This window comes from Engystomops pustulosus, chromosome 8 (genome assembly GCF_040894005.1).
Source record: "Engystomops pustulosus chromosome 8, aEngPut4.maternal, whole genome shotgun sequence".
NCBI classification, from domain to species: domain Eukaryota; kingdom Metazoa; phylum Chordata; class Amphibia; order Anura; family Leptodactylidae; genus Engystomops; species Engystomops pustulosus.
In genome coordinates, this window is record NC_092418.1 from 96,471,592 (window position 1) to 96,498,349 (window position 26,758).

General features: G+C 41.0%; 1 protein-coding gene across 5 annotated transcripts in view; it reads left to right on the forward strand.

Moving 5' to 3' along the window:
• Positions 1–26,758, forward strand: part of KCNH7 (potassium voltage-gated channel subfamily H member 7) — a 266,849-nt gene that overhangs the window by 166,803 nt on the left and 73,288 nt on the right. For 2 of the 5 annotated variants that reach the window (XM_072121861.1, XM_072121862.1), the window contains exons 5-8: positions 372–392; positions 803–826; positions 8,089–8,303; positions 23,272–23,697. In XM_072121861.1, coding sequence (XP_071977962.1) covers positions 372–392; positions 803–826; positions 8,089–8,303; positions 23,272–23,697 — 686 coding nt within the window. The remainder of the gene's footprint in view (positions 1–371; positions 393–802; positions 827–8,088; positions 8,304–23,271; positions 23,698–26,758) is intronic. The other 3 variants (XM_072121864.1, XM_072121863.1, XM_072121865.1) reach the window with 3 other exon arrangements.

Below are 26,758 nucleotides of genomic sequence, written 5' to 3' on the forward strand. Positions count from 1 at the left end.
TGTCCCTGGTTTATCAGGATGAATTTTGATGTTTGATTTCCTTTAGAGGACTGTGACATCATGTGACATAACCCTGCTACAGACAGGAGAGAAAGGAAAGGCTCCTGCTGCAGCCAGTTATCTTACAGCCAGACATAGGAGTCACACAGAAAACATATTTTTGTACATGTATCAGTTTTTATTGCAATATGTGATAAAACAAGATCAAAGGAAACATTTATGTGCCTTTTTCATTGTTTGATTTTCCTTCCCTTTAACCAACAACCATTATATTTCTTTGTCATTTTTTGTCTTTTTTTTTTAATTTTTTCGAGTCCAAACCATTTAGAATGATTCTCTTTTGTATTCCCTCTTGTCCCGCTGAATATCAGACAATGGTCGCGATATCAAAGGTAACGTGTGATTCACAAATGTTTTCTTTGATGCTTTAGAGTGCCACCTTGCCCGGCATGTTATAATCTGCCTGTTGCATGTTCTATGAGATACAGCGCCCTCTGCTGGCCTGATAATGACTTGGCGCATTATTGAACCTGTGACATTCCGTCTTTCGATGGCAGCGTAAAATACGCAGAAATATCCGTAGAAAATGGAACATGAGCTCCTAAACGCTGATGTATTTATTTTTTTAATTTTACAGGGTTGGAGGTACAGTAATGAGATCTAGTTAACTCCTTTGCTGCCAGACATCGTTATTTATTGCAATATTTCCCTCCTCTGGTAGCAAAGAGGTAAATTTGAAAGAAGCAAAAAAAAAAATTGCATATTTTCTTCATTCACTCCTCTTTTGTCTCCTTAAAACTAGTTTCACATTCCTGGATGGCAGGGGGTATGGTTTATTTTTGTCAAGTTTAGATATTCTTGCATGCCTTATGAAGTACCGTGCCCACTGAAATAGTTTGCCCTGCAGCATTGTTGTACATAGAGAGGACATCCGAGGGATCCCTAAACTTTAAGGAAACATTGAGTTCCTGAGGGTGAGGGCATCAATTCACCCCTCTACCTTGGTTGGGGTGCAACCAATTGAACTTTTGCTCTACTTTGAAATACAGGGTGTATTGAAACTGGCCACTTTGGATAGTTTGGGCTCAGGTGCACCTAATTGTGCCAGTGTATGATGTGCCCCCGCCCACTGTTAGTTGCTGGACCTATCAGAAGTCTCCGTCAGGCAGGGCACAGGTCTGACCTGTTGAAGCATTGCACCCTAGTCTATGCCTAAGTGCTTGCAAGTTGTAGGCAGTGCAGAGGCATGGGGGCAGGAAGACCCCGGGCCAAACCACTCTGCTGTTGACCGCACCCCCTTAACACTACTCCACACCCACTTGTCATAATAGGGAAAATAGGTGCAATTTCTGGTCATTGCACATATTTCAGAGATTTCAGGCATACAAGCCCTGATAAATAGGCCCTACATGTCCTAATGATGGCTTATTAATCATTCCCATAAAAGGTGTTGGGTTTGGCCACCATTAAATGAAATCCTCCATCAAAACCAAACATGATAAACCAGGGGCACTTACTCATAGATCCAGACACCGTGAGCCAGAAGGGCTTCTGGGGGTGTTACCAGAGCCCCTCCATGCTGCGACATCACAGGCTGTTACACTGTGCAAGAGCACTTCCCCCGCCCACTGTGTGAGACTAAATCAGGCAGAAGGAGTAGGGGAGCACTGATGGAGCAGGGGGAAGGGAAAAAGTGTAACAAGCTTCTACAGGATGTGAAATAGATTCTCCAATGGGGGAGGGAAAGTCAGAGTTTAACTATCATTGGAGCTTATTCTAGCTGTGAGGGTGACCCTGGTGGAAAGCTAAAATGATAATCCAGAATTTTCCTTCTGCTTTCTACTGTATTGATGTCCTCTAGACACCGAAATAATAGAAAGCTGTGACAGAGTTTCCATGTTTCCATGTTGACACTAAATAAAAAAATAAGTAGGTATTGGTCTAGTTTGTAGTCAGTCTCTGAATGGTTCTCCATCACTCAGATATACAGTAACTTTGTATGGGGTCCTAGAAGTACCAAATCCCACCCTGTGTATAGATACTATGGAAGCAGGGAGCAGGGTTAATACTAGATTGAAAGCCACAATAATAAATATATAAATATAATTCCTTTATTTATATAGCGCACACAGATTACGCAGCGCTGCACAGAATTTACCAAATCAGTCCCTGTCCCCAATGGGGCTCACAATCTAATCAACCTACCAGTATGTTTTGGAGTGTGGGAATCAACTGGAGGACCCGGAGGAAACCCACGCAAACACAGAGAGAACATACAAACTCTTTGCAGATGTTGACCCTGGGACTTGAACCCAGGTCCCCAGTGCTGCAAGGCTGTACTACTAACCACTGAGCCACCATGAAATCAAAACACCTACAGTTTACTTCTCCTAAACCAAATTCTGCTTTCTAGGAACTATAGATCCCAGTGGGTTCAGACTTAATCTCTAGCGTCTGAGTTTATAAATAGAGATGAGCGAGCACTAAAATGCTCGGGTGCTCGTTATTCGAGACGAACTTTTCCCGATGCGCGAGTGCTCGTCTCGAATAACGAGCCCCATTGAAGTCAATGGGAGACCCGAGCATTTTTTTAATAAAACTGAACAGTAAAAGAACAGTGCAAAAAAAAAAATTCCAGATGTTTGCAGATGTTTTACTTGTAAGAACACATTGAAATAACACTATTCTTCACTTTGCAGGTGTTCACGCGTGTCTCCCGCTAAGTTAGGAGATGTGCACGAACATCTGGAATGTGAAGAATAGTGTTCTTTCAATGTGTTCTGCACTTAAATGTTCGTGTTTTCACTGTTTTTAATGTTTTAATTCTTTTCTTCACATTGCAGGTGTGCGCGCGTGTCTCCCGATAGGTTCGGAGATACGCGCGCACTGCTGCAAAGTGAAGAATAGAATTAAAACATTAAAAACAGTGAACACAGGACCATTTAAGTGCAGAACACATTGAAAGAACAATATTCTTCACATTCCAGATGTTCCGAACATCTCCTAAATTAGCAGGAGACACGCGCGAACACCTGGAAAGTGAAGAATAGTGTTATTTCAATGTGTTCTTACAAGTAAAACATATGGAAACATGTGTAATATTTTTTTTTACAATAAAAATACTTTTATTCAATTTATTTTATTAATTTACTGCTCGATCTCGAGCCGGCGAGATACTCGTCCGAGTAACGAGCCGGTCCGAGTATGCTAATACTCGACCTAGCAGTATACTCGGACGAGTATACTCGCTCACCTCTATTTATAAACAAAGCAGCCGCTACAATATACATAGAAGTTAATGCAGTTCGGGGTCTTTTTTTTCGGGGATTGTTGTCAATTAATGCCTGCGGCAAACGATTCAGTGCGGTGTTTGAGTGTGAAATTTCCTGCTTGCATGCTGTGTATGATTATTATGCTGCAGCACATGCTACGCTTACTAACCATTGTGAGTATGTGTTTATTGTTCTCATGGAGTTACTAATCTTCTACGTGAATGTTTAATGATATGAGACGTGCTCTTTACCCACACGATACGCACAATCCCCTGTTGTACTATTGAGTGTTACATTTAACTATGCCTTACGTGTTTCTCCCCCCAGAGTACTTATCACTTACAGTGTGTATTTTCCGTATATAATTCATATTGTATTTGATTTTCTTCACTTTTCTGCACTGTTATTGTTGCTAATATTTAGCATTGTTGTGATATTAGTATTACATTTTTACATATTAATTTTCTGCTCCCCAAAAAATTTTTACATCCTGGTGCTGCAGGGGGTGTATAGAGAGCTCACGGACTGTGCTCTCTCCATACAAAGTGGGTGTAAGCTGTATAATGCAGCTGACACCCACCTGTTACTGCCACCGTTCGCGGTAGTTAACCTAACATAGCTGCGGATGGGCCCCACGGTCTTGGATGGCCATGGCCAATCGCAGCCCCTCGTCCTCCCTGTGATGTCATTGGTGAGTGGTGATCAGTTGCCATGGCAGCCAAGAGTCACATAGAGACTTGTAGGCCTGCCATGTGTAATGATCTCCAATATCCAATATTAGAGATCATCAATAAAATTGCTATATACAGCAAAAGAGTAGTATTGCAGTTTATAGTATGAGCAATCAGACCCTGCTGGGTTAAAGTACCCTAGAGGGTCTGAAATAATAGAAAAAAAAAAAAATATATATATATATATATATATATATAAGAAAATTTTAAAATTTCCCTAGAACACATATTAAAATAAACAGTAAAAATCATAAACATATTAGGTATCACCACGTCCTAAAATGCACATTCTATTAAAATATTAAAAAGATTATTCTCGACGATAAAAATTGTAACAGAAAATAAAGGGCAAATGTCCGAATTGCCACTTTTTTGCCATTTTTTCATACATGAATATTTGAATACAAAATTAGCAAAGTCATATAGGTCCCAAATTGATAGAACTTAAAACACTAGCACATACTGCAAAAAATTACACCTTACATAGGTCAGTACACCAAGTCATTTTTAGCTCATGACAGGTTCCAATAGCCTGTGTTATGCCTTTGTCAGCATTCTGAATGCTGCCACTACTATAAAAAACTTTATTTCACATCCCTGCGAGCAGTGTGTTGTGATGGTGTGAAGGAGAGAAAGAATGGATGAGGAGATTGAGACACAGGCTGCAGTTGCCACTTCCCACCCCTGGGACTCACCACACACTGCTTGCAGGGAGCCAGGTATTGTGAAAAAAAAGTTTTATAAAGTAGTGTCAGTATTCAGCATGCTGACAAAAGCATTTTTAAAAATCAGCATAACATAGGCTATTGGAGCCTGTCACCAGCTAAAAACAACATTCCTGGTGACAGTTTTGCTTTAAAATAATATTTTATTCTAGATTTCATTTTGTACCTGTTGCAGTGCTCTTACATCATTCTATATATAATATCTTCACATCTGATAATATTGTTCATTGTTAAACTATCCCTTAGTCATCATCTTTATCAACAATGGAGCCTTCCGAAGCTTCACGTTCATGCTAGCGATATATGAGCTTCTTAGATAAGACTCTGATTTTCCAGGCAAAGCAGCTTCGTGTAACCCAAGGCCTTGGACTGAAGCTGTAAATGTATTATTAAATCCGATCCATGGCGGTAATATCATTTACACAGTGAGAATAAACTGCCCCAATCAATTATACAAATCCACATTTCTCCAGGATCGATACAACTGCAGTGCTTAAATATGCCCATTATTGTAGGCTCCGATGGCTCCGATATTCTGTTACGCAAAGTTTTTAGTTTCCCGGCTAATGAAATGTATCCTTCACTTCAATGTTTCCATCTAGCTTCAAGGCTGATCAAATTGGGAATTTTAGTGAGTCATAGAATTACTCAGAGGGAAAGTAATGTTAGATAATTGCAGGGTCTGCACTATGCGAGTGGAATAAAGCGAGCGATCTTTCATACTTCAGGAACGTTCTATCTTACACACACTTGTTGGATTAAATGGGGCGCACTGTATCTTGTCACTGACATGCCAGGTTGAGCAGCCGTAATGTAGTTATAGTTGTAGTCCGAGTGGATCAGTGATCTTTTTTTTAAATCTGAAGATATTGTCACCATGTACAGACTGGCATTCCTCATGTGATTGCCGCTCAGCCCCTCATTACTTTGGCATTTATTTGTTTTATAATTCTATCCACCCATTCCAAAAAAACTGAATTGTCCCACATGATTCCCCCTTTCAAAACAAACAGAACTATGCCCTTATTGTGCTGCTCGCCCTTTTCTTTCTAGAGTTATCCAATTTTTTCTGTTCAAAAGTACTTGTCCTGAAGCAGTGCTGTGGGTGGAGTCTAAAGGAGTGCTGTGGGTGGAGTCTAACTTCTTCATGCCATTGCCACAAAGCTGAGTCAATTATGAGATGTCCTCATGTCCCATGATGCTTTTTATTCTCTCTTGAAGTAATGTAGCAGCAAACCAAGTGAGATTCCAATGCAGAAATCTACAGATCTATGCCTACTGTGTACATAGAGGACTATATAGTGGCTAGCCTGGAAGATTGCATCACATGGTGGAGCATGCACTAAGTAGTAGAAACCAGTGTTGAAACAGTTACATGAAGTGTTTAGTGAGTACTTTGTGACTACTTAGGTTTAACAGCTTCCCTGCTGTAATGATAGTGTCTGGAGAGCAGAGGCTGGGAAGAGGATTGCTGCAGAAGAATATGTGACACAGCTTGAGATGCAGAGAGAGACAGAAAGAGTTCTGTAGAGTTACAGACTCGGGTTGAAGGGACTAAAATAGCACAGGGAACTTCACCTTTTTTTACAGGAGACTTCCGCATTCACGGATCTCTACAGACATATCTCTCCTGCTAGCTACACACAGAAAGCATCACATGACCTCCCCCTCCCTCAAGAATGAGAAGGGAGTTCCAGACCATCCCCTCCATCATATAGAATCTGCCTAGCTTGCATACAACCTATGGTATCACAGACATAAGCAGCACAGTCAGGGAAGACAGCTAGTTCAGGGACAGGCTAAACTGAGGAGGATAGCAAAAAAAACAAAAACTGCTGGACATTAAAATGGTAATTAAAATAATCGGCAATGTTTTCCTACATCACAAAAGCTATTTTAACCAAGGAGGATGCAAAAATTAAACCGCATACTACACATAAAAAACTTTCAGACATCATATCTTTACAATAGGTGGAAGGACTTAAAAAAACGCCAAAGTGATCAGGTGCACAGCGTCATAAAAATTATGTGCATCATCCCTCCTTTTGTATTACATAACAGGTCCTCTTAATAGTAGTGTTTGCTGTATAATACACCAATTGCATATTTCTAGTATTTCTGTCGCTCATGAGGTCCTCAGGTGATGAGGATCCATTCACATGACAGCCGGGAGTCTCTATGAGACTCCATGGCCTGTCATTCAACCTGTTGTGCCGGTAACATTGTTAATATTGGACCCCCCCCCCCCCCACACAGGGTTGAAGTACTCTAGGGGTTCTAAAAATACACTAACAAATATATTTTAAAAGTGTAAAAAATAATAGGAAAAAAATAAAAACCTAAACGTTTGAAGTACCCCTCTTCTCCCATTAACTCATATATTAACTCATATAGTAAAATTTGTTATGCAGAAAGCAATCCCTTAAAAAGACCTGTAAATAGAAAAATATAATTTCTATGTATTTTTGAATTTGTGGAGCGAAAAATGGAAATGCAAATTGGAAAAAGGGTATATAAAAAATAACCAGCTACATATAATTTTTTAAAAAATTTCAGAAAAAAGGCCACATTTCTATGAATGATAAAATATTATTATTGGTTAAATATGACTCCTATGAACATGCATCATATACCACCCCCTAGAAAATAGACTTGTAACAGCCTCCAGAATCGGTTGTTCTTTGGTATTTTCATGTTAAAGTCAACCCTGTCGGGGCTCTGCTGTTCTCTACTTAAAAAACACAGAAAGAGTTTGCCGGTGTATCATTCCTCTCTGACCGCCATAGGTCAGAATGATCAAATGAGGCCTCCTTGTTGTTTAAAACTGGAATATGGCCTGCATAGGTGGGGCCATACTGAGACATACAAGGTTTAGTTTGGAATATGTTAATCTGGAAAAGGATAGAAAAGAAACTGTGGTATGTTCTATCGGGTGCTGCCTTATTATAAGGTGCTGTACACTTGGGCCATATATAGACATCATGGACCCTGTTGCAAAATTGTAAATTAAGGCTTCAGCTAGCAGACATAATTAAAATCCCTAGTTTACATATTAGATGTTTAACTAAAATAATATTTTGTGGGTTCATGGAACCTCGGGGGTGGGGCCTTATAAGTGTCCTTTTTAGCAGCAGTATAATCAAAATAGATTTATTATTGAGCGCATAACTGTTATATATTAGCCACAAACTCACTGAAATTACTAATATACAACTAAAATTTCTGTATGTTGTCCATTTCTAATTGTCATTTAACCCATAAAAGAACATGTTTTTTGGACCTCGTGACCTCTTTTGGCGTTTCACGAAAGCCTTACTTTATTTGCACATGGATGACTTGCGTTTCTTTAACTACTTTTAGGCCCTTTTAACCATATCAAATCCAGTCTTTTGGGTTCCACATCTGACTCCAACCTGAACAAATACAGCACAATCAACAAAATTCCACAGCTCACGTTGAACTTTTCAGAAATAAAAAATGAAAAAAAAGCGGCATCACCTCCTTCGTCAGAAAAGGCCATTATTGCACCCAAGGTCAAGGAGCGGACACACAATGTTACAGAAAAAGTAACGCAGGTAAGAAGACTGAAGAATTTGGGGGGGTTTACCACAATTTGGAGAATATTTATTAAAATGTTCTAGTTTTTCTTTAAAATTGGTTCTGAAGACAGTGAGAGGTGAAAAGATTTCCAGTCTTGGATGCCATGAAGGACCATGGCCACAAGAATCCATCCATGGAAGCCAATGGGGGTTCATTTACTAAGGGCCTGAATCGCTTTTTTTCATCGGGTTTCCCAAATTTTTCAGATTTGCACCGAATTGCCCCGGGTTTTTGGCACACGCAATCGGATTGTGGCGCATCAGCGCCGGCGTGCACACAACGGAAATTGGGGGGCGTAGCCGCCGGAAAACCCGACGGATTTGGAAAAACCAAGGAATTTTTGACACGCTTGACATGTGCTTACCTGCACCCAGCAACGGATGGTGAACTCCAGTAAACTCCGACGGACTTCAGCGCAGCGACACCTAGTGGACATCGGGCGCATGACCTTAGTGAATCGCCGGAAGACCCAAATCCTCGCCGGAGAACGTGCCGCTGGATCGCGACAGGACCAGGTAAGTAAATCTGCCCCATTGTATAAATTCTCAGCTTGAATCGTCCAGATCTGGATCTACAGTTTGTTGGTAGCTCTTTGTTCTAACTCAAAAAGAGGTGAAGTCCCCAATTTACAATGTCCACATGCAAATCAAACACAACCACCAGAGGCCACTAAGACATCACGTGGTAGAGCGTCTCAAGATGTTAGGGTTAACGGTGGACACATCTGCCAAAACTATAGATATCCTGTAATTGCAGAAAACTAATTTGCGAATTTCTATCTTTTGTCTGGATTTCACATAACATTGAGGTTTTTCAAAGTTCCTTACTTTATTCTTCTCATTTAATTTTCATGTCCAAATATAACTGTACGATTTCTGCAGGATAAATCTTCATCCAAAGTCTTAATTCTTTATTGAATTCATGTATTTAAAATGTGATGTTTTCCTCAGAATAGACTAGGTCAAGATATGCACAAATACCGACCGTACTTTTTGAAAAAATCAAACGTGATTTTTTTAAAAGTTTTCTTATACCACTGATGTTTTTGATCTGGAGGCGAATATTTTTTTTAATGTTTTTTTATAATTTTATTATTTTCCTAATATTTCTAAGCCAATATTACCTTATTTTAAATTTTTACTTTCTGTCTGATAATACCCGGGATCCTTCTCTTTAAATGGGATAATCTGATCTCGTAGATCTTCTAGATCCATATGATTCCACCTTACAGATTGGCTTCCATATGTTCTAATGCACTGAGTAAAATGACTTGCTATATGGTTGGAATACACATGATTAATATTCTATTTAAATGGTTCATTTTCCTGTTTCTGATGAAGGCCATGTGATTTGATCGAAACGTTAATTCTGGATTGCATAACGAAACTCAAATGTAAATATCGTTTGCTTGAATTAAAGAAGATTGCTTCACATTTGAGTGCTAAGTACTTTCTTATGAAATACCTTTAAAGGAAACCTACCATGAGGAATCTGCTATCAGAAGTAGAGCTGATGGTAGATTCCTACTGCTGCCTCTGCCCTAATCTGTAATTTAATAATCCTGGAACCTAATATAACTTGTTAAAAACTTTATTTTAGTAATATGTAAATTACCTGCAGAGGCTACTGGAGCATAGAGTAACCTTAGCTCCCAGTACCCGGCCAGGCTAGTACACGCCCCAGTAGCCTCTGCAGGTAACTGACTGCTGAATGGAGCAGGTGGCCAAAGCTGTGGGTGTCAGCTGTATATTACAGCTGACACCCGCCTCTAACACCCACGACCCTCGTCAAAGTCACGTAAAATCTGAGCAGGTCCCTCAAAAGTATGATTTAGTGTTTTTTTTTTTTGAAAATGTCAAAATTTGCACCTAAAGTTCAAAGCCCCATTACATCCTACAAAAAAAAACGAGAGGTTGCATACAAAACATATATCCACATAAAGCAGACATTTGAATATTATTTATCAAGTTTTTCTGCTGTTATGACACCAAAATTTTTTAAATAACATGAAGTATAAAGTGTCACAAGAAAACAATTTCAGAATCACTTGGATATGTTAATGTGTTCCAAAGTTATAACCACTTATAGTGACACAGGGCACACAGGACACAGTGTCAGGAAGGTGAAAAGTGGCTTTGGCAGTAAGGGGTTAATCCTCATCATCTTGGACAACTGTGTCCAGGCTAATAAATATTCATTGACATATTATCATATGATCACCATGGAAGTCACTGCTCTTTTTTTTGCTGGTAGAGAATAAACATAGATAATATATTCATGATTTAATTGGTTTGCGTGCTCACATTTTCATAGCGCGGCTTTGCATATGAATGTGGATTAATAAAAGATATTGTTCTGGCTACTGTTAAACAAATGGGAATATATAATTAAAGCATCTTTAGTATTGTAGTGTATAAATACAAAAATAATTAGGATATTATAAAATATTACATATTTTACTTACATGTCAAACCTGAGAATTCTACTATTTGGCATTATTGTGTCTGTGGTTTACACAGTGTCCCTATTATTTTATATACTTTTATAAAAATATGCAGATTCTCTGCTTTTACAGTTGGATTGTTTCTCACTGTCGAAAGCAGGGGCATAACTACAGCAGTAGCAGCCATAGCAGCTGCTATGGGGCCCATAGTGTGAGGGGGCCCCAGCATCTGGGGTATTGGTTGTGTGTGGTGTGTATATAATGTATGTGTGTGTGTGTGTGTGTGAATGCTGTATATCTATATATGGTATTGTGTGTATGTGTGTATATGCTATATGTATGTGTATGTGGTGTTTATATAATATATGTGTATGCTGTATGTCTATATATGGTATTGTATGTATTAATGTATGTATATACTGTTTGTATGTATATGTGATGTGTGAATACTCTATGTATATTTATGCTGTATGTGTGTATATATGATGTGTGCATGCTGCATGGGTGTAGTGTATATGATACTGTACTGTATGTATATGTGGTGTGTGTGTACTATATGTATGTTTATGTTGTATGTCTATTTACTGTATATATAAGCATATTAATATGTTTTATATAGTGTATAGTATGTATATTTTTTTTAAATGGGGAAGGGGCCCAATTCAGAAATCTGCTATGGGGCCCAGTTTTTCCTAGTTATGCCCCTGGTCGATAGCCTAAATTTCTTTAAAGATTTATTACTGGAAACCCTGTAGGCAATTTGAACTTAACATTAATCCTATCACCGATTTAGAACAGTGATGAATTATCAGTTATTCCTTCCAAAACCCTAAAACACCAGGTAAATTAAGAAAAACGGTCGACAATAGTGGCCAGGACCCCTACTTGAATTGTTGGCCATAGTCTTTCCTTTTCACAGAAACAGAACTGTATTAAAATCTAAATAAGTAGTGACCAAATAATAATTTCATGAAAGCCAAAATGAGTAGGGAGTGTGCCCAAAACTAGATGTTTTTGGCCAACCTTTAGGAGAAGTCACAAGTATCACATTGGTACTCACCACAGTTTAGCTGTTGCAATCAAAGTGTACAAAACAGCTCCAATCACTTGAATGATAGCTGAGCTGCAGTACCCTAAAATCACCACTACAAAGTGTATAGAGCTGTCAGCTTCTGGCTTTGTACTATGTGCTATTCCAGTGCCCATATCCACTGTTAAGTCTCAAAGATGGGAGACTGATGACCCCATCAGTTGATCTGACATTTATGCCCTTCATGTATCCTAAGAATATGTTATCAATATCTTGTCTTATAAAACCACTAATAAATTACTGATTTAATGCAGTGCCTACTAATGGCATCCAACTAATTGTGGAAAAGGTTGAAAATAGATGTTAGGCCATCAAGTCCAACCTATAATCCTTCTTTGTTGATCCGGAGCCAGGCAAAAAAAACAAGCCTGAAGCCAATCAGCCCAAAGTTCCTCAAAAATTCCTTCCCGACCCCAAATCTGGACGTGAGAATAACTTTCTGGATGAAGATCTAATTAGCAAAATATTTCTTTTCCATAACTTTGATATTATTGCTCTCAAGAAAGGCGTCCAGGCATCTTGAAGATGTGCAACGTATGAAGAGCTTGGCACTCAATAATGTGACGTTTCGGTCAAGCAGACCTTTTTCAGACACAGGATTACACTGGATACAAAAATGAAAAGGCGCCATCCTCCAGCCGCTATTATCCGCTATTCCTTTGTGCTACAAGCCTCCTTAAGAGCTTTATTGCCTTTTCATTTTCTTTCCTGTCCAATTCTGTTTCTGAAGAAGGTCTTCTTGACCGAAACATCACATTATTTCTGTGGATTGCTATCACTGTATCAGAATAAAAGAACTTTGTATATGAATTCAAGAGTGACAACTTATCTTTCCTTATATTTTATGGAGTAGTATCCTACTTGTTCACCACCATTCCCATATGGAGTGACATGTATCCAGAACAAAATATGTCAAATTAAGTCAAAGTATGAAGAGCGTCACACTGCTCTTGCATTAAAAAATCCCTGTCTTTGGTGATGATAGAACTGCCTATCCTTCTAGGTTTAGAAGATACCCCTGTCTATGGCAATGGTAGAACTGCCTCTCCTCTAGGTGTAGAGGATGCCCCCTGTCTATGGTGATGGTAGAACCACCTCTCCTCTAGGTGTAGATAATTCCCCCTGTCTATGGTGATGGTAGAACCCCCTCTCCTCTAGGTGTAGAGGATGCCCCCTGTCTATGGTGATGGTAGAACCTCCTCTCCTCTAGGTGTAGGGAACGCCCCCTGTCTATGGTGATGGTAGAACCTCCTCTCCTCTAGATGTAGAGGATGCCCTCTGTCTATGGTGATGGTAGAACCTCCTCTCCTCTAGATGTAGAGGATGCCCCCTGTCTATGGTGATGGTAGAACCTCCTCTCCTCTAGGTGTAGAGGATTCCCACCTGTCTATGGTATGGTAGAACCTCCTCTCCTCTAGGTGTAGAGGATGACCTCTGTTTATGATGATGGAAGAACCTCCTCTCCTCTAGGTGTAGAGGATGTCCCCTGTCTATGGTGATGGTAGAACCTCCTCTCCTCTAGGTGTAGAGGATGCCCCATGTCTATGATGATGGTAGAACCTCCTCTCCTCTAGAAGTAGAGGATGCCCCCTGTCTATAATGATGGTAGAACCATCTCTCCTCTAGGTGTAGAGGATGCCCCCTGTCTATGATGATGTTAGAAATGCCTCTCCTTTAGGTGTAGAAGATGCCAACTGTCTATGGTGATGGTAGAACCACCTCTCCTCTAGGTGTAGAAGATGCCACCTGTCTATGGTGATGGTAGAACCTCCTCTCCTCTAGGTGTAGAGGATGTCCTCTTTGTATGGTGATGAAGGGAACCACTTCTTCTCTAGGTGTAGAAGATGCCCCCTGTCTATAAAGATGGTAGAACCACCTCTCCTCTAGGTGTAGACGATGTCCCCTTCGTATGGTGATGAGAGAACCACCTCTTTTCTAGGTGTAGAAGATGCCCCCTGTCTATGGTGATGGTAGAACTGCCTCTCCTCTAGGTGTAGAGGATGCCCCCTGTCTATGGTAATGGTAGAACCTCCTCTCCTCTAGGTGTAGAGGATGCCCCCTGTCTATGATGATAGTAGATCCTCCTCTTCTCTAGGTGTAGAGGATGCCCCCTGTCTATGGTAGTGGTAGATCCTCCTCTCCTCTAGGTGTAGATGATGCCCCCTGTCTATGATGATAGTAGATCCTCCTCTTCTCTAGGTGTAGAGGATGCCCCCTGTCTATGGTGATGGTAAAACCTCCTCTTCTCTAGGTGTAGAGGATGCCCCTGTCTATAATGATGATAGACCTGCCTCTCTTCTAGGTGTAGAGGATGCCCCCTGTCTATGGTGAGGTGGAACCATCTCTCCTCTAGGTGTAGAGGAGGCCCCCTGTCTATGGTGATGGTAGAACCGCCTCTCCTTTAGGTGTAGAGGATGCCCCCTGTCTATGGTGATGGTAGAACCTCCTCTCCTCTAGGTGTAGAGGATGCCCCCTGTCTATGGTGATGGTAGAACCTCCTCTCCTCTCATCTAGGTGTAGAGGATACCCCCTGTCTATGGTGGTGGTAGAGCCGCCTCTCCTCTAGGTGTAGGGGATTCCTCCTGTCTATGGTGATGGTAGAATCACCTCTCCTCTAGGTGTAGAGGATGCCCCTTGTTTATGGTGATGGTAGAACTACTTCTCCTCTAGGTGTAGAGGATACCCCCTGTATATGGTGAGGGTAGAACTACTTATCCTCTTGGTGTAGAAGATGCCCCCTGTCTATGGTGAAGGTAGAACCACCTCTTTTCCAAGTGTAGAGTGTATGACCTGTCTATAACAAAGGTAGAACTGCCACAAGGCACAGAGGATGCCGCCTGTCTATGGTGACTCGGCCCTCCATGTTGAGTACTAAGCAGTGAAGATTTTGACATAATCCATGGGTTATTCTAGAGACTGTTGGCAGGACTTTTTCAGCAGTAATAACTGAAATGTGTATTTTTCCGATACTACAAATTTGCCCGGGTAAATGCCAAGACATGCAGACTTTCCACGTCTGGAAGACAGTGATTGTGCCAGGAGGCACTCTGGCAGGATAATGGCTGAGAGAAATGGCTGCAGAGATTACCGTCATGTAAAAGTCATTCTTTGTCCACATATGGCTCCCAGCATTCCTTAGTAATGCATGGTCCTAAAAATAGCAAATCCTTGTATTTATCATTGTTCCAATGAACGGCTACATTATCCCCATTTCCAGAGTATATTTTCTGTATATTTCAGCCCTTATCTGATGCTCTTCATCTCTTCCATTTCGTTATCTCTTTGTTATTAACCTTTTCTGGAATTTTTCCATGTTTTTTGTTTGGCAAAATATTTAGTATTCTGCCTCCTTTCTAATATCTTACACAAAGTATTTTTCTTCTTTACCTTCTCCCTATAGCGATGAATATAGTACGGCCATCTGCCACTTTTATAATGAATGATTATGTCCTACCATTCATGTTCACTACAGAACAGAAGGAAGTCCACACCCTTCTTCTCCATATCGGACAAATATGATTAATGTAGGAATGAGCCTTTATCACTGCATCACATCACAAATGAATTTCACACTTTCATGCACATTTGCTCGTACGTTCTCTTCAAGGTTCCCGATGTGACAAATCTTTATATATGACAATTAATTCAACAGATGCAGAAAGTTCTAATTTCAGTTGTCATGTCAATTAATTACATGAGGCTTCTAATTAGCATATTGTCCTTAAGTGCTGTCTGATATGCTTTTGTATTGTTTAACTGGAGAAGATGTTAGAACATGAAAATCCAAACAAAATCTGCCACCAGAAGAAAAAATTGGTATATAATTATTGACTGGCCAATCAGAGCAATGGAGGATACTCCGGTAGGCCCAGGCTCTTACCCAATGCTAGACCCTAGAAGTCGAGCAAAAGACAACCCAATTAGAAGACTACTTAGAAGGTCCAATTACTAGTTGGACAAGGAACACAAGTCGGACTGTAACATCTGTGTCCACGTCTTTCTCGATATGCATTAGAAGGTCAAGAAGACTTTGACTTTTCTGTGATTCATTTGTCCGGCAGTGTGAACTGGGCTCTAGTGACATTGTATTCTCCACACCCATCTCTTTGTACTCTGCCTTTGACTTTCAAGAGTTAACCCTGTGTGACTGTGATTACGGCAGCGTCTCTCCTCAATATAAGTATTCGGTGCCCACTTCACACTGAGCTGGTCAAATTTCTGTCGAGCTTTGTTCACACTATCTGATGTTTCTGTTATTCTTCAGGTTTTTGATCTCTCGCCTGTATTTCTGACTTCTCTTTTGGATTGTGATCCGTTTATTGTTTGCGCTGTCAGTTGCTGATCCAGTTTGTTCACTACACCTTATAGTGTTTTTCTGTTTGTTTGTCTTGTTGTCTTGTGTCCACACAGAGTCCCGTGTCCCTAGAACATCCTGAGGCAACAGGCAGGAGTCTGTTTTTGGGAGCTTAGGTCTCACTGCCCTGTGTGTCTTATGGCATACCCGTCCCCCTTACTCCGACCCTATATACAATGTTTATTGGATTACATCTATATGCCAAATTGTCAGAGTTTGCCTTTTCTTTTATTAAACCCGGTTTGCCCCAGCAGCCATGTGTACAGGTGCTTCTTTCCCCTCTCAGAGCAGGAAATACCAGCAAGATTCCAAGCACCAATAAGCAGCTTTTTACATACAGTGCATTAGCTCCTCCTCCGTACTACTCTTCCTCAAAAATCCAGGCAGTGAACACTGAATAAAAATAGTACCAAAGTTGCTCATTTATAGACCAATTTTGTTGCCCTAACGAAGGTAAATGTAAACATGTGAACACAAGATACATTGGCCAAGGGAGAATAGATCTGATTAGCTCAAAATAACTCAAAATATGCACTTTTACAATGCATTGACTATTCCGAGAGATACCAGAGATTAGAAACCAGCGGGGACCTAGGTAACGTCGGGTCAGCAAAATTGAGCACAATTTTTGTTGTTGTTAAACAGGTTTAAATATATTTTTTAAATTTCAGGAAAATCCCTTTAACTTCATAAATCAAGTTACTTAAAATGCATAATGATGATTCTGCAAAATGATAGCTACCCTCTGGGTTGAATAGTGTGGTAATAATACACAAGGGAGAATGAAACATTTCGGAGCTTAAAGGGGTGTTCCAATTTCAGCAAATTAATGTTATTGTTTGTATGATGAAAAGTTCTATAATTTTTCAGTATAATTTCTGTATCCGTTGCTCACGGTTTTCTAGATCTCTACTTGCTATAGAAATCTGGATAGAAATCCGGTCTGATCTAGTTATACAGGTGCACGTCTAGTTATATCCCCGGTCACGTGATGTTACACAGGTGCACGTCTAGTTATATCCCCGGTCACGTGATGTCACACAGGTGCACGTCTAGTTATATCCCTGGTCACGTGATGTCACACAGGTGCACGTCTAGTTATATCCCTGGTCATGTGATGTCACACATGTGCACGTCTAGTTATATCCCCGGTCACGTGATGTCACACAGGTGCACGTCTAGTTATATCCCCGGTCATGTGATGTCACACAGGTGCACGTCTAGTTATATCCCTGGTCACGTGATGTCACACAGGTGCACGGCTCGTTATATCAAATGTCTCTGATTTCTGTCTGTGATATAACAAGTTGTGCACCTGTGTGACCATGGTCAGATTTCTGTCCACTGGAAGTCAACATAGAAGCTGTCTATAGAATGACAGCAAGCAGAGATCTCTGCTAACTCTGAGTTTGTGAAGTCATTAAGCTGGGCAACAATAGAAAGAATCAGACCGGGACTCTTCAAGGACAGAGGTTTTTTTGAACATCAGCTACATATACAATATAATAACCAAAATTTTCTCTGTGATCATCCCTATTATATGGTTATTGTATGGTTATCAGGATCCCTGTCATATTGGGGCAGATTTACTTACCCGGTCCATTCGCGATCCAGCGGCGCGTTCTCTGCGCTGGATTCGGGTCCAGACGGGATTCACTAAGGTAGTTCCTCCGCCGTCCACCAGGTGGCGCTGCTGCGCTGAAAAGCATCGGAGCACACTGGAGTTCACCGAGCCGGGCTGAGTGAAGGTAAGTGCAAGCTCCGCGACAAATTTTTTTTAAAAAATGCGGCGTTTTTTCCGAATCCGTCGGGTTTTCGTTTGGCCACGCCCCCCGATTTCCGCCGCGTGCATGCCAGCGCCGATGCACCACAATCCGATCGCGTGCCCCAAAATCCCGGGGCAATTCAGGGGAAATCGGCGCAAATCGGAAATATTCGGGTAACACGTCGGGAAAATGCGAATCGGGCCCTTAGTAAATGACCCCCATTGTGTTTGACTTGAATATAAGTTATTGGCTTGGGAATCTTCGAGGGTATTGGATATAGATCGTGTACCTTCTATCGCTCATATACTTTGGACACTTTACAAACACATTTGATCAATTTTGCCCATGTTCTAGCTCACTGAGATGACCAGCGCCAAATGACTTATGAAAAACGTACTAATATCCTACCAGGTTCTGGCAAAATTTCAAATGACAGTGGACAAAGTCCAAGGAACATGTTCAGACAAGCCATTTAATAGACGTGTCTCATTGTATCAGGGGTTGTCTCTTGAGAACGGTGTGAAGAACGATTTGCTGTACACGGCCGAACAGTATCCATGACCTTGTAATAAGGAAAGTACGAGGACAAAAATTCACAGTATTTGCCAATGGTGTACAGCTTTCTCTTGGATATGTTTTAAAGGTAGAAACTAACCAAAATCATAATAATAAAAAACATTGGGGGTCATTTACTAAGTGCCGGTTCGCGTTTTCCCGACGTGTTACCCGAATATTTCCGTTTTGCGACGATTTTCCCTGTATTGCCCCGGGATTTTGGCGCACGCGATCGGATTGTGGCGCATCGGCGCTGGCATCCATGCGACGGAAATGGGGGGGGGAGGCGTGGCCGAACGAAACCCCGATGGATTTGGAAAAACCGCCGCATTAAAAAAAAAAGGGTCGCGGGACTCGCGCTTACCTTCACTAAGTATAGGCCGGTGAACTTCAGTGCATTCCGGCGGGCCTCGCCGGACTTCAGCGCAGCAGCGCCACCTGGTGGACGTCGGAGGAACTACCTTAGTGAATCCCGCCCGGACCTGAATCCACCGCAGAGAATGCGCCGCTGGATCGCGAATGGACCGGGTAAGTACGGTAAATCTGCCCCAATATGTCATGGGAATTAGGGACGGATTAAGACTGCCATGGGCAGGGTCGGCTCCAGGTGTCAGTAGACCCCTGGGTGACAGAGCCTCAGGGGGCCCCTTTACAGTGAACTCACATGACGGCATTTAAAATTCAGAAACTTAAACAGTCTCCTGTTCTTTTAAATATTCCCTAGTTTATCATCCCAAACATCCCCCTCATGGTTATTTTATATACAGCCCCCTCACTCTCTATAGATTCCTTTTGTACAGCCTTATGCTAGTCCCTCCCAGCCGCTCTGGGCCCCAGCACTTGTCCAGGTATGCCCAGTCCTGGCACAAGTGAAGCTTAGTTGCAATGTAGGGTATGGAGTAGACCTGTCATACTACTTATAACCTATGGACAGGCGCTCTGGTGCAGGTGTTATTTTTTAAAGGACATCTACCACCAGGATGAAGGATTGTAAATCCAGCACACTTACATGCTGGCTTGTGTCTCGCTATGCCTTTGTTTTTCAGGCTTTTTTCCATCTTTGGAGCCTGAAGCCCCTCAGGTTCATTTGCATAATTTGTAAAGCCATTTTTTTGTAAAAACAAGGGCAGGAGAAGCTAAATGAAGAGTGGATCCTACCTGAGGGGGCACACACCAGCATGTAAGTGTGCTTGGTTTACAATCCTTGTTCCTTTAAGAAAAAGAAAACATATATCTAATCACAAATACACTTGTAGTAAAATGCCCTACATGATAAGGATTTCTTTCCCGAGCAAATCTTTGAAGAGAATTCTTCCTTAATATTTGTATGCACAAATCAATGCTTAGGTGCACTATAGGTGTGGCTATGAAGTTCAGTGCTCTCTCCTGCTCATTTTTACCTTCCGGTGCCTCCCACTTAGTCTGCATTGACAGTGTCCTGATCCCCTCTTAAAATAATCCTTTGCACCTCCCGTTAACTCCTGGTGAACCAAATGTTTATTTGCACGTGAATAAATTTCTATTCATTTCAGCCACAGAGTTTGTCAAGAAAGTATACAGGACGCTTCACCTAAACATCCGCGGAGGCATTCATCATGGCTTGTTTGACATTTTTCTGGTGTACTAGCCATGAAAAAGTCACAATCCATGGCCATCTCATTCCCACCCTACGCCTTCTCCAAGCCACACTTGGCGTGGAGGGGGCTTGGAGGGGCACAGAATGGGGCACAGAACGCATTCAATATAATCTGGTATAGGATATAACACGATTCCATGCCGCTTGTGCGTAGCATAGAGGAACATCATATGTCATCAGAGCTGCATGAGTCCCTTTAAAGAGAACCTGTCATCAGGTTTTACCCCATAAAAAAAATACAACCCCCCATTGGATACAGTATGAAATGTCCTTTCTGGGAAATCTCCTACATATATCTATAAAAAAAATAATCTCCCACAAAGTCGGGCAAATATGACTCTTCTCATCCCATTTTCACATGAGATGAGTCAAGTTTAGTGGTTCCAAGGATATTGTCACTTCAGAAGCCCCTATCTGCGGTTCTATAGTACCTACAAACATTCTGCTTATGTAATATTAAAGATATGAATCTCATCTTTCAGATCACATCAGGCTTGTGTCTTTGTGAGCTACCGAACCAGAGATAGAGGCAGCTAAAGACATAGATGGAAATGAGAGCTGCAGATAGCGATCCAGTTCCCCATCTTTTATAACTGTCCAGTTCTGTAGCTCACAGAGCCAAAGCCAAATGTGATCTAATGTATTCGATTCTTATCTTTAACATGACACAAAAAGCTTGTTTCTAGGTACTACAGAACAAAAGATACAGATGTCTGACAATACTCCTGCAACCACTAAAATTGACTAATCTCTTGTGAAAATTTGATGTGAAGAGTCATATTTGCCTTACTTTGGGGGATATTGTTTACAAGTAGATGGGTGACATTTTACAGAAAAGGGGATATTCTAGAAAGGACATTTCCTACCTAAGGGGGTGGTAGTTTAGTGGGGTAAAACCTTGTAACAGGTTCCCTTTATAGATCAGTAGACGTAGAAATTGTGATATTGGGGCAGATTTACTTACCCGGTCCATTCGCGATCCAGCATCGCGTTCTCTGCGGTGGATTCGGGTCCGGCCGGGATTCATTAAGGCAGTTCCTCCGACGTCCACCAGGTGGCGCTGCTGCGCCGAAGTTCCCCGGAATGCACTGAAGTACACCGGCCTATTTCTAGTGAAGGTAAGCGCGACCCCCGCGACACTTGTTTTTTTTCCGATTCCGTTGGGTTTTCGTTTGGCCACACCCCCGATTTCCGTCGCGTGCATACCAGCGCCGATGCGCCACAATCAGATCACGTGCGCCAAAATCCCGGGGCAATACAGGGAAAATCAGCGCAAATCGGAAATATTCGGGTAACACGTCGGGAAAACGCGAATCGGGCCCTTAGTAAATGACCCCCAATGTGTGCACTAAAGGAATTTTTCAGGCAGTTTCCTTTTTATATAAATCTTTGTATATTTTATACTAACAATTTTGTAGCTGACAGGTGTAATAGTCGCCTAATATCCGGCTAATATTCATTCACCGCTGTATAATGCAGAGTACATTTAGGAGTGCACTTTACAGCCGGCTCTAACCTGTTGGATAAAAGCCCTTTAAATCAGTGATATTGTTTGGTGGTTGGTATAACAATCCGAAATTGTTGTAGTAATTTTAGGCCATTGCATTTCATGGAGCTCTAACCACAAAGGAAATTCCAGGAGATAATGGATGTTTTCTCTTCCGTCCCGTTTTGCGGTGTTCCTAACAAATGGCACTCGGCTGTTTTTATTGCGTTGAACATATCATTTTTGAGAGTTTTATATGAATATATTTCATTGTAAAATCTAAAGGTAAGAATTTTACCCAACACACGCAGTCGTCTGTTTAAAGACCAGAACAAATTCTGACCTGACAAACCACCTTCTTTCCCGAAACATGAACAATAATAGTGGTTTTAATGGAGATTTTAACTCGAACCTGCTATGTTCTTTACCAGATGCTCCCAAATCCACTCAGAAGGTAAAACAATCAGGATCTATTCTCTGCAAACTCCTGTAATTACCTCCAATATGTTTAAAGGAAACCTACAACCAAGGATTGACCTATAAAGGTAGATTGGGTGGTAGGAGCATCTATAGGACGTGAGGATAGCCGTTTTTAGGGCTAATCCTCATGTTCCCACAATCTTTTAATATTTTTTGTTGTCCCTAATATGCAGATTTACTAAAGAGGCTACTGGGGTGTGGAGTAGCCGGAGCTGAGGCTACACGGCATGGTTACTCCCCACCCCAGTAGCCTCTTTGATCCTCCTACCAGATGTCTTCATCCCGCATCTGCGTGGTCACTGCTCCTAAGCTGGAGGAACTGCACATGCACAGATGGCAGGCTTCGCGGACAAGGGCACACAGCTACAAGGAGCTGCATGCCAGAGACATCTGGAGGGTTAAAGAGGCTACTGGGGCATAGAGTAGCCGTGCCATGTAGCCTCAGCTCTGGCTACTTCACGCCCCAGTAGCCTCTTTAGTAAATCTGCAAATTTGGGAAATAAAAGTTATTAAAAGATTGCAAAGAGGTGAGGATTAGCCTTTAATAGATGTACCTACCACTCGATGTACCTTTATCGGTAGGTCCGTGGTGGTAGGTTTCCTTTAAGTTCATCACGTCCTCACTCACATATATGAGTTGGAATTTATGGAAACCGTCTACACAATGTTCTTGTACAAATTTTTCTGTATAGCTAGGGAGCCTTTGGAGAAAAATTGAGGATTAAAAGAGAACGGTAGCAGTTTCGTGTTGGAGTGAAATTTGTGTTTGGTCGGATCACCCCATGAGTGAACAAGAGTTTTTTTTTTAAGAAAAAATAATAATCAAGACTTTTAGAGCTCTGGTCATACTATACTTTAATATCTGTGAAATGCAGTATTTTTGTTAATAACATGGAATTAGAGAATGTGTATTTAAGAATCTTGTTTTCCTGGAAATACCCCTTTAATGTGTGTGTGTTTAAAAATGAAGGATTTGCTTGTCCATTCAACAAGGTGAATTGAATAAGATTACAGAATGCATCTCCTTTTTAGTGCTGTAAAATATACTCGCCATCTAGTAACAATTGGTATTTATGCTAATACAGGACAATACATCTTCACTAATTGTCATGTCTAATGATGTGTCTCCACAGGTTCTATCGCTAGGAGCCGATGTCTTGCCGGAATACAAACTTCAAACGCCTCGTATCAATAAGTTTACTATATTGCACTATAGCCCATTCAAAGCCGTATGGGACTGGTTAATATTGTTGCTTGTTATATACACTGCCATTTTCACACCCTACTCAGCTGCCTTCCTACTGAATGACATAGAGGAGCAGAAGAGGCGTGCGTGTGGATATTCCTGCAACCCCCTGAATGTTGTAGACCTAATTGTAGATATCATGTTTATTATCGACATTCTTATAAACTTCCGGACCACCTACGTCAATCAGAATGAAGAAGTTGTCAGCGATCCTGCGAAAATAGCGATTCATTACTTCAAAGGCTGGTTCCTAATAGATATGGTCGCTGCAATACCGTTCGATCTTCTGATTTTTGGATCTGGCTCAGATGAGGTGAGTATATAGACATATTTTGTATTCTATTGGGATATGTTGAAACTGTGTCAAACAAGGACTTTCTACCTTCACTAAAGGGAACCTGCGAGCACATTTTTCACAAATACAGCCAGTGACAGGCTCCCATAGAGCACTTTTAACTAAATACCACCCTAATTTTAGGTAAAAACTGTTTCCCTCACATCCACAGAAAATAAACTTTTTTTATCTTACCTGTAATACAGCAAGATTGAGGTGTGAGTTAGAGGAGGTGTATACTATTGTCCTCACTAACTTCTACTGCTCCACATGCCTTCTTCTCTTCAACACTTTAACATTTCAAGTCATGTGACCATGGTGATGACATGTAAGGTCCTCTACCCACTAACATATTCAAAATCTACCCCATGTATGTATCTGATCACATAAAATCACAGCATGCCTCCATGGACTTCTACTTCTACCCGTCCCTCAATGGGGGCTGCTATGATTTCATGTGATCAGATTTATACATAGGAGATATTAGTGGGTAAGGACCTTAGATGACATCACCCTGGTCACATGACATGAAGTGCTGAATGGTGGAGAAGAGTCGCTGGACTCAGCTGAGCAGGACAGGCCACACAACTTGCTGCTGGATTTGGCTGTTTGCCAGATTAGATAACAAAGTTTATTTTATGGGGATATGGTGGAAATAATTTGGATGGCATTAAGTTTGTAAGGCTCTAAATGCACTAGTTGTATTTGTAATAAATGTGGTCACAGGTTCCCTTTGAGTGGTTTCGGAGCCATAATACAATACAAGAGAAAAAATTGATGTCTCAACATTTACCATAAACTAAGATTCAGATGTATGTGGTGATCATTGAACATAACTGGTAACCATGTGTTGACTCTAAGATAGTGCTAAGTCCTCTAAAGTATAGGGTCCTTTTGGGAATAGCCTCCACTCATCTATTCATCGGAGTCCTGAGGGTAAGACAGTGTAACAGTCTGTAAATCCAAATCACAGAGGGGCTATGGGTAGCCTTTCTGGCTAATTAGCAGAATTTTGAAAGTTGATTTTAGAAGGGCCATGAGTCACAAAGTCATGATGCATGAATTTAAGAGCAAGTGTCTCTAGTTTAACAAGCTTGATTTTGATGGCAGATTTCCTTTAAGATACCTATAACCCAAGAGCATCATATTTCTGAAGTACATTCTTTAGAGTATTTTTTGATCAAAAAATGATTGGATTGTGTCACCAGCACAAGTGGAACCATTTTAGATCTATCTTGTATGACCAGTTTATATGAACCAACCTTCTTAGTAGATCATCCAGGATCAGAATCCTACATCATGTTCTTGCCAAACACGCCTTAGCTGGGCATATTCAGTATATTCAGTCCATGAAATATGGGCTGAATGTTGGCTGTGCTTCCCAAGATATAAATACAATGAGAGATCAGATCTTCAGTACATAAACGGAACCCTAAAGGAAAGGACTCCTAATGTTGTATCAGGTAATATGCAGTCGAGAAAATATGGCACACACATGCTGTATAATTTACTTAAAGGGGTTGGCCACTTATATCAAATGTAAATAGGGTAAGTACAGTATAATACCCTAAGAGGGTCACCCATATTATTTGTGACCAGTGGTCAGCAGAACTCAGGGCTTTCTGTGAAGTCCCATGTCCTGAATCCTTCGTTGAAAGGAGAGGAATGTGCAACCTCTGTCGAAACTTTTCCCATCTCTTTCCCATCTCTTTCCCATCTGTGGTTGGAGAACCAGATCTTGTTGGCTCCATACAAACTTTAAAGGACATTCACCATCAGTAGAGTGATGGTGGGTGTGTCCTAGTAAGAACTTTTTTTTATTATAACTCACACCCCCCATGGTGCTACAGCCCCCCCCCCCACCACCTTTACCTATCTATACACTCTAGGGGCGCAAGCACTACTGGCAGAATGCATACATTAAAATATTAGGCTCCCTGAGGTGCCTTTTTTAACTCTATATTTCCACGATCACGGGATATAGAGATATAACAAAAAAAGTCCTGAGGAACCATGTAGCTCGGGAACTTCTTACTAGGACACATCTACCATCTCTAAACTGATGGTAGATGTCCTTTAACGTGGTAAGTATAATATAATTAACCCTGTTGGGTTCTTATATTTACACTGTTAAGTAGGGTAAATATATAAGTAGCCAAACTCTTTAAGAATTTACCTGTGTGGTGCAGGCTTACAGCTCTTCCCTGCCAAGAAGTGCCCAAATTTCCCAGAAACGGCAATGTTAGTCCACATTACAAAAAAACCCCTCAAATTTCTGGTCAGTTCGTTAAATATTGGGTCAAGTGTGCTTTCCCCTCAACTGCTTCCATCAGGACGGTGTTACGGTGTTACTTAAGTGCATTACATTTGATGATCTTCACCTCAAAGAAATGATCTTATGAGCCTCTGTCCCTGAGCGACTACAATTCTTCTTGCAAGGAAATTAATATCTGTTAATAGTGGAAATGAAAAGTTGATGTGTACAGAGCTATTTCCTGAAGAAACCCAAGGCGATCTCGTTGATGCGCTCTCCTCCAGAGTTATTATGTAAAATTATGATTTAGCATGAGATTTTCATGTTTAAATATGGATGATCGAGTCTCGAGAGATATATTTCCTTTCTCGTTTTAACTCCGTGTATAATTAAGGGACAATATTTAATTTAATACTTTATTTTTAGCCCAAACCAAAGCTACACTGTACATCATAACTCATCCAAATATCATCAGAGAAAAGTTTTGCAGCGCTCTGATGTATTACATGTTAGCGAGCGGAAATGTTTACACCCAGAAATTGAAAACTTTTACATCTCACGTCCAGAAATTTGTTACACTTATATTGATGCTCGGCAGTCTTTTTATAGGTTTTTATGTTACACCAAATTCTTCTTCAGGGGGCCGGTAAAATAAGAAATTGCGGCTGATCCCTTCACTGCTTCTCAATTCCTGCCGCCTCCGATCCTGCTGCACTCTACTTTCTGTCTGCCTCCTCAAACCATATGAAACATTAATTGAAACCTTCTAAGGCGATGGGGCAGATT